The sequence below is a fragment of the Mycetomoellerius zeteki genome, unplaced genomic scaffold, assembly GCF_001594055.1.
Source record: "Mycetomoellerius zeteki isolate Tzet28-1 unplaced genomic scaffold, Tzet1.0 scaffold222, whole genome shotgun sequence".
Classification (NCBI taxonomy): Eukaryota; Metazoa; Arthropoda; class Insecta; order Hymenoptera; family Formicidae; genus Mycetomoellerius; species Mycetomoellerius zeteki.
The window spans coordinates 85,966-99,113 of NW_017257195.1; the positions used below are offsets into that span (position 1 = coordinate 85,966).

The window sequence follows — 13,148 nt, forward strand, 5'->3', positions numbered from 1 at the left end:
CCCTACAATATTTTCCTAAATTTGTTGAATTACTCACGAATTAAATAAAAGGAGTATTCTAGCTTTGATTGTTCATAATTTAGTTAAAAATCATTGCGATTATGAAAACAGATTCTTAAAGCTGAAACTTTGCTCTATCGAATGATACAAATGCCAAAGTTTAAAAACATGTAAGCGTGGTTCGAAGATATTGTATACACAGTTTTGAGCTAAAAAAAACGAATTTAGTTTCTGACTGACCTAATAAAATGTAAGTAGATCTTAATAAATTATAGGTATATCTAAATAATATCAACTTTAATCTTTTACTATTAATTTTCATTTTATGTTAAAAGGAGATGTTTATACAAAGAGATACTTACGTATACGTAAGTAAGGTGCACAATGAGCTTGCTGCTGTTTGAAGAACATTATCCATTTCCGTTTCTGGTAGAGTAGCGTTTAAATTCGCGGTACAAAGTTTGCCAATAGTACCTTTCTCATTGAATACAACGTAGCCCTCTTTATTGTATTTCGCCACGTGCGGTGTGCTCCAAGATTGTGATCTTAATTCTTGGACGCTCGATGCCAAGAATACTGCAATAAAATATAAAAATAAAGAGCATTTATTTTAATTAATCAACCTTATTTCTTTATTAAAAATTAATTAATACTTTTATTAAACCTCTTTAAGCGTCATCCTTCGCTTAATTTTATTACTCATCATGTTACTTACGACAGTCTTTCTCGTCGCTGCCGTTCGGACAGTCCGCCTTGCCGTCGCATCGCTTCGTATGCGGTACACAGGTTCTTCCTACTCCGCAATGCATGTAACCATCCCGGCAATAGGCGCAGTTCTTTTCATCAGAAAGATCCGGACAATCAATTACGCCGTCGCAAATCCTCGAAGATAAAGCTTTCGACTGAAGTGCTTGCACGCATCCTACATTGATATTCGCATTAACTAATCAGCTTATTTTTTTTAATTTTGGAATGGAATTTCACTAAGGAGTAAAAATTGAGAGTCTTGAAGAAAAAGAGTGACTCAATTTTCAATTTTTAAGGGTAAGATTTTCACTCTTCAGAGTGAGATTCACTCTAAAAGTTTTAAAGAGTATCAAACACTATACTTTTTGTAACTTGATTAAAGAGAAATTATATTAAATGTTACTTTTTAATTAATCGTACCTGGCTTTGGCCTACAGCTGCCAGGACCGGTATACTCCGGAAAGTTGGAGCAATCCAAAGCACGTTTTATCTTTTCGGGAAGACGACTGCCGCATCCATTCCAGAACTCCCTGCAAAAGCTCCTACAAGGCAATTCCAGCAGATCCTCCGGTTGACTCGCTCGACATGCGGGCTGCAACACTTGGCAAACGAAGTCGTAGGCTAACGGATAACATTCCGCATCCACCAGTTCCCTAATTACAATTAGATATATATTAATTTTAGATCATATTATTAATTTCAAAATATAATAAGAAAAGACAAGCTGTAAGTTAATTCTTTGCAATAATTGCAATCTTTAAATTGTCATACATCTAATTAATAGTAAAAATATAAAGAATAAAATTTTAGGATTACATAGGACAATATAATCGAACTTATACAATTTTTATGTCTTTTTTAACAATTTTTTTTCAATGAAATAAAGTCTAATAAAATATATGATTTTTGTTGTAAAAAAATGATATATTCTTTCTAATGGACTTATACATATATTCTAGGGAGATATACCTAAAAGCAATAACATCCTCTTCGACATCCGACAATGATCCATGTCCCAACATGTTTGGATACGAGCTGATATTATAGGGGAGATGTTTGCAGTACGATAAGTCCAACTTGCTACATCTTCTTGGCGGAGGAGCTGTCGTTGTCGGTGGTAACGTCGAAACGGTCGACTGCGGACTACTCTGCGCGTTGAGGGCCTTCAGGCTTTCTTGCACTTCAAGGCTCTTCGCTTCTATCGTCAGATTCGTCAGGTACCGCGAGGTTTCGGGATTCAATTCCCGCGACAGAATGTCCACGATATTCCCAGTAGTTATAGTCTGATATCGCGGGTCAAATTTCACATCAAAGTGCACGACCAAATCACGGCCTTCCACCCTATGAACGTACAAGTATAAATGCATATTTTGGGAAATAAAGCTCTCTGAAAACGTACTAAAACTCTCTTTAAAATTTAATATAATTCTTAAATTTATTGACGATCAAAATAATTATTCAAAAGTGATATCGCTCCTTTATTTTAAAAGTGACACAACTCAAAAAACGTGAATTTCGAGTTATTATCTTGAATGAGTTAGGTATAAGGATTACTCTATCAATCATTAAAAGTGAACTTAACTTCAAAAAAGTCATCAAAATGTCATAACGGGTAATTTTTTAAAGATTATGAAATAAAAACGACATTTTGTCATGTTAAAAATATATTCTTTGATGATATTATGACATATTTTAATAAACAAGAAATATAAAATAGATATAAAAAATATCTAATATTTTTTGTTTATTAAAATATGATGTTAATTTTGTAACGTACAATTGTATGGGAGTCTGTCGAGTTGAATTCATAATTTGTGTCAAGTCAAGTCTATAATTTCTTTATAATATACTTATGTCAGATACATCTGCATGATGCGATTCCGCAACAATGCAACTCATCTCGTGGACCGCCGGTGAGGATAAATTGAGTGAAATCTACAGACTCGAGTGTGATACATTATTGATGAACGTGGCCGCAATAATGTTGGTTACATTTCATTGAACGCTGAAAGGAGCAAGTGTCGTGAAATCACGAGAAAGCTGCGAAACGATCGCGTCCGATTTCTCTCCCGCACTGGTCTGAGCTGTTTTCATCGGTTTCCGTGACATCGGTTGGCTTTGTTCCATCGTTTTCCCGTTTACGAAAACGGATTTCATGACGGGGAAACCAGCCGAGGGAGAACTCGTAGTATACATGATCTAATTGTAATTGGCTGCGATTTTCTGATCTCACACGTGACTCTCTGTTGGATCCTATTGCACAATTTGTTTTGCAAGCGTCTTTATAGATGTGCTTCATAACGCAGCACGAAAGAAGGAAAGAATGTAGGAAATAAAATAATCGAACATCCACATATGGATAATATTATAAAATTATATAATTTTGTTACCCGTCAAGCGCCAGGACGTCCGATGCGAGGAACGATAACTTCAGCCAGCTGCGACGGAAGATAAGATTTAGGCGGTCGCGATACTCCCGTGACCGTATTCGGAAGACCTCAGTAGAGGGATCAGCCAATTCTGCGGTGAAGGAATCGCCTTTGGTAACTCGGAATGTCGCAAGAAATATCTGATCCCCAGGTGGATCCGACGTAAGGAATGTGTCTAAAATAAAAGAAAAATATTTGATACTAATATTATTTAGGTATTATAAAACAATTCCTGAAAGTAGTAAAAGACAAAATAGCACGAAAACGAGAGAGTACATTTTATATTTGCAAAGCAAAAAGTTCACTGCACGAAAAGAACGATTTTGCTACAGTATTTAAAAATTTAGATAAATACAGTTTTTAAAATAATTTTATTAGACCATCAAAATAATTATTATGTACACTAAAAAAATGTACTAAATTTTAATGAATTTGAATGATACCAACTAAATATTTACTAAATATAAAGACATATTTGTATATATTTAGTACAAGGACTATTAATTTCATTTAACTGTCATTTTTTATATTGTGTAAATAGTTATTACTGTAAATAAATGTTTAGTTAATATTTTTAAATAAATATTTATTAAAATTTAGTAAAATTTAGTTTTTTTCACAATGTAGGAAACTCAAACTTCATGAATAATGCTGCAACAACTTTTGAGATACTAGCAACCAGTTTGAGTATCTTACATAGTTATTTTGATAATCTAACAAAATTATTTTCAGTTTATATCTGACTGAATTTTTAGATACTTTAGCAAAACTGTTCTTTTCATGTGTGAAATATAATTAAAACAATAGAAAATCCAAATGTAGGATACGAGAAATTTTGTGCACGGTAATAAAGAGATATCGTGTAAAAAAAAGGTAGAGATGTATGTCAAGGATAAGAAAGATATAAATAAATATCACATGATTATTAACTTAATGAGTTGAGTGCGCGGAGTCTTTTCGCGATATAATTTCATTGCTCTCCGCGCATCGATCATATTAATAGATGTATTACTCAACCAGTGGCATTAATCAAGGTAAAAACATTCGTATAGAGCTAGCCTGATTATGCTGTAGACGCAAGGAAAGTTGATTACCGATATATAATATATAATGCTCGTGAAAATTACAGTGGATTCCTCGACACCGTCAAAAGCGTAATAAATCATTATCAATAGCTGCTTTATTAGACGTCACCTTCGCATGATATTTTGTATTTCTATCGACGAAGTCGGTTGACGAGAACCGTACGAATTTATGAGAGGTCACAGTGATCTCTTTCTCAGAGGCTCGTTGGCAATTTCGCGAAATTACCGATAAGCAGTCGCGGGAAGGAATTTAGAACGTGGCGGTCATGCGCACGAAGTCTCACGTAATTCGTTGTACGTACCACAATCTGGCTTTCTAATGCATGTACGATTGGAAATGATAGAGTCGAGCGTGCAAAACGTGCCAACAATGTCGAGACGGGTTTCGCTCGCCAAGCGTTGTCATTAGAACGTCGGCGCGGCCAATTTTCCGCGCGTTGGGTAAAACGAGACAAATCGGGAGCACGCAGGTGCCTGCAGGGATCTCGGTTTCTCACTAGGAATCACCTTTCACCGAGCCCCCTTCCCATCAATTCAATGCGGCTTACCCGGTGAGAGAACTTCTTTGACCCTTTGATATACGGTCATGGGCGGCGGAACATCTTTTTTCTAGGAATAACTGCGAAACAGTCGCAGTCGCTTCTTTTTAATTCTCTTTTAATGCTTTCTTTTCTTCGTATTTTAGCTTCAATTGATTATTTAGATCAGTTGAAGCTAAAATATGAAAAAAAGAAAGCATTAGTTCAAGCATTAGTTCAACCTTTATTTGGTTTAAATATATTGTATTGTATTCTTTATCTCTTTTTTTATCTGTTTATATATTTTATTATTTTAAGATATTTAGAGGGTTTTCTGTAGTAGGTAATATTAGTTTAAATTTGTTGTTTTTATTTGTCATATTTAATGTAGCTGGCTTGCCCCCATTTATTATATTTTATCTAAAATGATATTCTATTTTTTTGTTTATAAAGATAAATAACCTAGTTTTTATTTTGGTTGTAATAATATTTAGGTCATTATTTATGTTGTATATTTATGTTAATATGTTGGCTAGTTCTTTGTATTTTTACAGGTTAGAGGTTAAATTAATTAAGTTCGGGGATTTCAGTAAAGTTGGTTATTTATTTTTTTATGTTTATTTTCCATTGTTATTGATTTCTTCTGTTCTTGTTATAATATAGTTAGGATATTATAAGATTTTAAGTTATTAATTAAACTTTAAACTTTCAAAGTTTAAAAAACTTAACTTGATTTTTCTCTCGCGTAAAATCCTCATAGATTTTTACTTTATTTAACATATTATTTAAAAAGACATATATGTTTTGCAATCTCTTTGAGAATATATATCCTTAAATATTTTATGCGTCCCGTTCCTCACCTTTTAATATTTTTAAGAAAAAAAAGTAATAATTCAAATTCAAATTGCAGAAATTTTGAAAGATAATGTAATTACTTTTGGCTGGGTAATAGCGACGCCTATGGTTATATCTTTCCTCGTGAGTACGCTGTATGGTTTGCTTCCGAGACGGGATACTCGTAGTGTACGGTATATTTTTCTTATGTGACTAATGAACATGGAATATCTAGCATTATCGCGCGTACAAAATGCACATTAGCTTAGAAGTACTTTCTCATGCACTTTTAGCACGAGACAATTACTTTGATAAACATCAAATGACATACAGTAACTCAAATAAACAAATTTAATTGTGCTTCTTATTCAATCTAATATTTTGATAAATTATCCCCATCGAATTTAAATCTAGTGATAAGTACAAAAGTTTTTTCAATCTTGATAAACTACTAAAATAAATTTCAAAGCGAAGAAAATTATATATGAATAATATAAAACAAATAATACAAAATAAATTTTTATATTTTGAACTAATGATATAGAAAGAATCTATACGAGAAAAGAAATCAAGTTTTCTATTAAATGAAGAAAGTACAGATTGTTGTTTCTTTTTTTTTTCCATTAATCAAACTGCATTTTTTAATACACAAAATCAGAAACCATTTTTTGTAATCAACTGTTTGTCGTTCTAATGTTAATGTAGAATAAATTAAAATTGTTCAAAATGTTTCAAGGCCACGGATCCCCACCTTTAAGGTCGAACCTTGAACTGGGCATATACCCATCGGCTCAGCAACTCGGTCAGACCGTTATACGTGCCAACTGAAAGCCTCAATGGACCGGCACGTTCGTGCTGCATCTTCCATGACCTCTTATTTCTCTCGGTCGTAAACACGAATTAAGCGGCGATGAGAATCGCTGATTTCCATGCTGCTCGGATGTGCGAGATGCGTTTGTATCAGCGATTAACAAGCTAAGTTTAAGTGCGGTGTAAATCACTCTTGAGCGAATTCGCGATAACCATCACTATTTCCGATGCATTTGCAGAAGAATTACATTAAAGTAAAACATATAATGCAAAAAGACGACGTGTATACATTAAATGCCGCTAATCAAAACCGAACGGATGGAACATATTTACAAGCAAAGTGTAGAGAATGAAAGGCAGGAAGAAGGTGATGCGGCTAAAGCCCATTGAGGTCTTTCAGCACGCACGCATAACGGTCTGACCGAGTTACCGAGTGTTCGAAGAAGCACCGACATATACTCTTGATCGGACTTTTTCCTAGCAGTCACGTTAGATTCTCGAAAAAATCATTCTCGAAAGAAATGTATACCTTCTGAAAGAGGAAATATTGCAGTTAGTGCCATTATTGTCATTTATTTTCACAGTCTGAATAGTTATTTTGTTATTCAGCAATAGAATAAAATATTCATCATGCCACATATCTCTTAAAATATCATATTGCAAATATCATATAGGAATATAATAATCTTTGCTGAAGCGATTGAAAGAAGCGGAATTTGCATCGCTTGAGAAATCTATCGATTTCTCTAACTCAACTTCGACTTTGTCTACTAGAATAGTAATCAAAAAGCATTCGACACAATTTTCCCTTATTGAAAGTCGTGATTCGCGCGGCGAATCGCCGCAGTCGCTTGAAGACACCGTCCAAAAGCATTCAAATCACTGTTCCGTAACAAACGATCATTGTTACGTCGAGGATATGCGGCCTTGACCTTACATTAGTCACTTGCCAAGACAAATCCTTAACTTTTGTGTGAGGACTTTCTCGGAGCTTTCTAACAAAGTAACTAATGGTCGATTTTGCTTTTTAAGGATTTTTAGGGTCACTGAATTTAAATTCGATTTTAACCTCAGAGAATTCTAAAATTCAAATTTCGAAAAACTAACCTAATTATCGTGAAACAGTTTTAGGAAACTCTTGGAGATTTTCTCTAAATTTAAATATTGTTTAGAAATATCGAAAATCAAAAGTGTAGTAGGAGTTTATCTAGAGATAAAAAGCTCATAAACAGTATTTGAAAATCAATTTAGAAGTACTAACTGTTTAGTACTGATGATCTTCAATAAAGCAAAATTGGAAACTTCATGTTACTTCAAAATTGAAAACTCTCTAAAACCAAATTTTATAATAATCAAATTATTTTTTGTCCGCCATATTGAATCCTCCGTTTTGGGTTTTTTTATTTTATCCTGATATCAAGTAACGCGTTGGGAAAAGAAATCATATTATTAAGAAAAACGTTACACGAAGCCTTTTATACACATATATATATATACATACATATACATATAATCTTTTTTATATACCTATAAAAACTTCAATGTAACATGTCATTCATGAATACGTAATTTTATTAAACTAGTGTTTTCACGCAAATAATGCGTTCACCGTTAGGAATCGTACATTCACAGTGTACATTCTCTACTCCGTGAAATCGTATGCCGGACTTCTTTATAAATATAATTTTGTATTTTTAAAAGCCGTTTTACTATGCAATTAATATCACCCAAAACAGAACAATACAATATATCTTTGCCATAATTCCTATTCATTAATAAACATATATATGAAACCAACATGTGCTACTAAAGTATTTATGTAAAATATGAAATTTCGAAAATTTCAATTGCACTATACCTATTCCTTCTAATCTCTAAGAAGATTGGAAAGTGAGCTAATATCTTATTTTCGCCAAATTATAATACTACAAAACTCTTAAGAAACTGAGAGAAATCAAGACTTGGACTATTCTTCTTCTTGAGAGATCGTATGCTCTATTTAGGAATTAAAAAGGAACTAATAATAATAATTTATTTTTTCCAGAATAATAATTTTGTGCGTAAAAGATTCTCTTTTTCTCTATCTCCTTTTAATGAAATGTGACCAATATACAGTTATTTTCCTCCTTCGCGTCTCGTTCGTCGTGTAACTCGTATCCGTGTGCGTCTAGCGTGATACACCAAGGTGAAGTGCACGTGCCTACAAGGAAACGCCATTCATTCGGACAAAGCAGCGAGTTACCACCGATCGCACTTCACAGACCATGGAAACGTTCATGCATCATGAACGCGTCCATTCCGCGATTCGCGATCGCGATGCGTTACCGCGCTGGATAATTTCACGCCCGCCAGGCCGCCGATTGCCGGTTAACCGTGGAGTAATTGCATTTGCTCGTCTCGGTACCCTCGGCGCGTGTACGCAAGAATAGCGAGTGAAAGCGGCCGTAGCTTGCGTGACGAAAATGTCTCGATTTAATAAAATATCTCCGCGGATAACACGTGTACTTAAAATAACATATAGCAGCATATAGCCGGAATGCAGTTATAACGTGGAAATAACTGCGATGGTACACGCATCACGTTTCGAATAATGCGCGATCTTTCATCGCTAATGTGTAGCCAATTAAATCCTTCGACAAAACGCTTACTTTCTAAGAAGTGCATCATTCTCGAGTTCGTCGAGCAACGATCCTTCTACGGTACAATAACTTTGTAAATTGTTTAAATAGAAGACTAATGTATTCCAAGTGTGTGGCTTTTACTTGAAGGAAGATTATTAAGACGAATATCTCAATTAAAAAAACATTTTCGAAAATGTGAAAATGGAAAAAGAATTTTATTTTAAATGTTTTATTGTATATTAATTAAAAATCATTATCGTATCATATATATATATATATATATTGCGATATAATACTTCGTATTAATAAATTAAAAATTTCACAGTAGACCACAAAAACTGTAATGTTAAATTTAATTTTATACAAAAATATTTATTATAATTTTAGAAAAATATTCGATAGTTATATAATATAAAATTGTTCACGCTATAAAATTTTTTATGAATATGTGATGTAAAACATAAACATCAATTTATTATTGAAATAAAAAATAATACGTTTCGAAGAAACCGTGTTGGCAATAATATTTAAATTACGTTTGAGGAACACGCTATCAACGCTGTGTTGTGTTATACTATTTTTATCATTAGATGTAAAACACAAGGACAAAATAATACGTTAATAGAATGCTATATCATACGTTGATAGAGCGTTATGTCATTCATAGCGAAAATGTCGCATTAAAACCAAGAAATCCATTCGAGTGATGTTTTTTTAAAATTTTTTTATAAAGAATTACGCAATGTTCTAAACATGTCTTTGGATTTCTAAATATGTCTCTGAATTTCACGTTGTTTGTGCAATTTCTGCAGCGTACTTACAGCCGAGGTATATAGAGACTCCTGAGAAGAGGAGGAAGAACAAAAAGGCAGCAAGGACACAGCATCCACACCGATACTGTCCGCCTAATTTCCTCGTAAAGCGGATGTCACTATCGGATGATAAGATTGAGCTTGGTGTTCCGGCACGGCTGAACCTTCGGGTGCTCACAGTACTTACCGAAATCTGCAAAAACGTAGTCGTATTTTACACTGGCGATTTTAAGGATGTTTCGTCTATATACAATATCAATTAAAAGTATTAGTCAAATAATCAATCAAAAATAATAATATCATTCAAAAAGTTTTAAGTAATAATATCTGTTTTCTAATTTCTTCGTAAATGTTTTTTCGTATTGTAGTCTACACAAAAACTATAAACGGAATTTTATTATGAATTATAGATCGTTTAAAGCGGGCTCAACACAGCACTCAAATAAAAATTAAAAAAGAGAAGATAACTATTAAATATCGGTATAATATTATATTGGTATATAATATTAATCACAGGAATCACAGAAAACAATCAATCATAAAATGTCAAAAATTTATAAGAAAAAATTATAAAAAAGCTATAAAAATAAACATTAATCATGATAGTCTCGCATCTCTCGCCTCAATCATGTGACTGTTATCTTTAATAGGAAATGCATAAAGTGAGCGCAAACAAGCATTATTAGTATCCATATTTCGTGTGCTTCCTATATATTTAAAGAGAATATTTTCTATAATGAAATAAAGCCTTAGTAATAGCATTACGAAAGCAAGATTGCTGAAACTATTCAGTAAATAATAATGGGCGGCGTCTTTCTCCATGCTGATGAAACATTCCGCTCCCTCGTGCCATCAATGAATTTTTACCAATCCGAAAAAACAGGGATTACCGTGATTTCTCATTGCGAAACAAACTGCATTAACGATCGCATCACTTCCGTCTCAGAATCAAGACAAAGCAATCCGAGCCGATTTCGCCATAAGTTTGCGCTACGTAGAATGAGTAATTATTTTAAGATAACAATTAAAAGACATTTTTATCGTTTTTGGATAAATTTTGATATCTAAAAGTGTCCTAGAAAGTCCACATTAAAAGAAAAATGTTTTCTTTTTCTCTAACTATTTTTATAGTTATTGCTATAATGTTAACAATAATTATATTTATAATTCTATCAAAAAATACATACAGCTTTGGTCAAAAATACTATATATCTTATTAATTATTATTTAAGTTTAATTAAATTTTGTTGCAAATTATCCTTTGTTTCAAAACCTTTGTTTCCTTTATATAAATTTATGTATAATCCCAGTAATCAATAGGTAATAACGCAGGTAAAAGAATTCCAGATAAATGGAAAAAATGTAGGTGCCATAATATTTTTAGCCAAGACTGTAGCTGAAAATGATTATAAATTACAGTCTATAAATTATAGGCTATAAATTATGGTGATTGTATACGTTTTTTTTCTCAGTGTGACGGGAAAATTCTTAGTTCGTGCATCCACGGTCGAAAATATAAAAATCTATGACCTCAACTCTTTACGTTCTCTTGATAATCCTAACTGCGTGTCACGCATCTATTGACTAAACCATGCGTACGATTGACACGTCTAGTTATCGCATGCGAGCGTGACTCCGCACTCGTCCAAGAAATTCAAGCAAGCAAGCAACCCTCATGAATAAATTATTTAAATTTAAATAGCATCCGTCTATTTAATCGCGTTCCCTATCGCGTTCGATGCATCTCCACGCTCGGTTACAGCGCGCGGTCCACAACAAGGTACCGTCGATGTGTCTACGCCTCCGCTCCGTTCTCTCAAATGCTACACCCGGCACACGCTCCGGCGTGAAGGATCGCGCCTATGCAACTAGGATGGGCAACTGAAAGAGCGTCTGAATTACGGGTTGCTTTTCCCCGCAAAGGTCGTACAGGATTAAAGACCAAAATCCGCCTAAACGGCACGAGAATTGTTTTACTCGCCGAAATACGACAAACCGCATTTTCGGTTGTGCCGCACTGATTATGCATTCAGTTTTGATCCTGTTGCACGCATTGAATTTTATTGAAAAATGCGGACATCCTCAGTGGTATTTTGTGTTAAAGACGCACCAGAGCGCGGGCAATGATCTAAACGTTAGGTAACAGTGGATACTCAAACGACGTCCGTGAGAGTCGACCGATTTTCTCACGCGACCCGGAGTAACATACATGGGAACCATGTTTAGACACAAACACGCATTATGTAGCAGCTGGCGAATGCGATGCTATCTTGAATTCTATTTTCAATCACTTCCGCGGTGCGATTCACGCCCGAGTAGTCATTATCTAATTAAGGCAAGTTTAACCACTACAGATACACGCCCGCGTATAATTACAGGATATAGGTTTATTAAACTGTGTCAAGAGTTCGCGATTCAATCGATTCATTACATCTATTATTTACCAAAGTGTATGAGCTGGGTAACATGAGAAAAGTAGAAAACAGAATATTAAGTGGAAAAATTAAACTGATAATGATATATCGCATAGCAAAATTTTAGAAAAGAATTATTAACGAAGTATAAAAATATAAATTTATATGTTCATCGTGTGTTTTATCAAAATTATGATTAATTTATAATATATTTCGCATATGAAGTACACAACGTTTGTAATAGTTTAATGTTAGCTAAAACATTTTTTTACCGCAAAACCGCGATTGCAGAAAAGTTCCTTGCACTGTATCGTTATATAAGAGTGACTTATAAAAATGTTATGCCCCTATCGTGTCCGTTATGAAACTGGCAATAGAACGATGAACTGGATGCGAGGTTGCCTTTCGTTTGTGGATATCAGTTTCGCGAACAATGTACTGGACTGTGCAACGATTTTTATTTGCTGCGCATGATTGGCTCTGATGTAATATCAAAATGCTATTAGAAATAGCGCGCACCGTAAACGTTTTATTTCTCAATTCAAACTTCGCTCGCATTCGTAGTGAGAAAAGCAGTAAAAATCGTATGCTTTTAAATAAATTGTTAAAATTAAGCTACGATTTTTCTTGCGAAAAGCAAATAAAAATAATAATTTTTATGATATCATGAGTTTTAAAAGAATTATTTTTATCATATTCAAATATGTATCATAATAAGATAAATAAGATAAATAATTATTTACAAATAATTACCTCCAAAAATTATTTAAAAAAACAATTAAAAAGAAAAAAGAGATAATAAATAAATATATTTTACAATATTTTAATAATACTATTTCAGTGTAGATTATCTAAACTTTTAGCGTAAATGTTTAGCG

The 13,148-nt window shown here is 33.4% G+C and overlaps 1 protein-coding gene across 2 annotated transcripts in view; it reads right to left on the reverse strand.

The window, feature by feature from the left end:
- The window catches only part of LOC108723065 (atrial natriuretic peptide-converting enzyme), a 44,728-nt gene that overhangs the window by 5,320 nt on the left and 26,260 nt on the right, over nt 1-13,148 (reverse strand). For both annotated transcript variants that reach the window (XM_018448541.1, XM_018448540.1), the window contains exons 3-8: nt 9,866-10,049; nt 3,138-3,351; nt 1,717-2,088; nt 1,168-1,400; nt 716-922; nt 363-576 (exon numbers count right to left, since the gene is read on the reverse strand). In XM_018448541.1, coding sequence (XP_018304043.1) covers nt 363-576; nt 716-922; nt 1,168-1,400; nt 1,717-2,088; nt 3,138-3,351; nt 9,866-10,049 — 1,424 coding nt within the window. The remainder of the gene's footprint in view (nt 1-362; nt 577-715; nt 923-1,167; nt 1,401-1,716; nt 2,089-3,137; nt 3,352-9,865; nt 10,050-13,148) is intronic.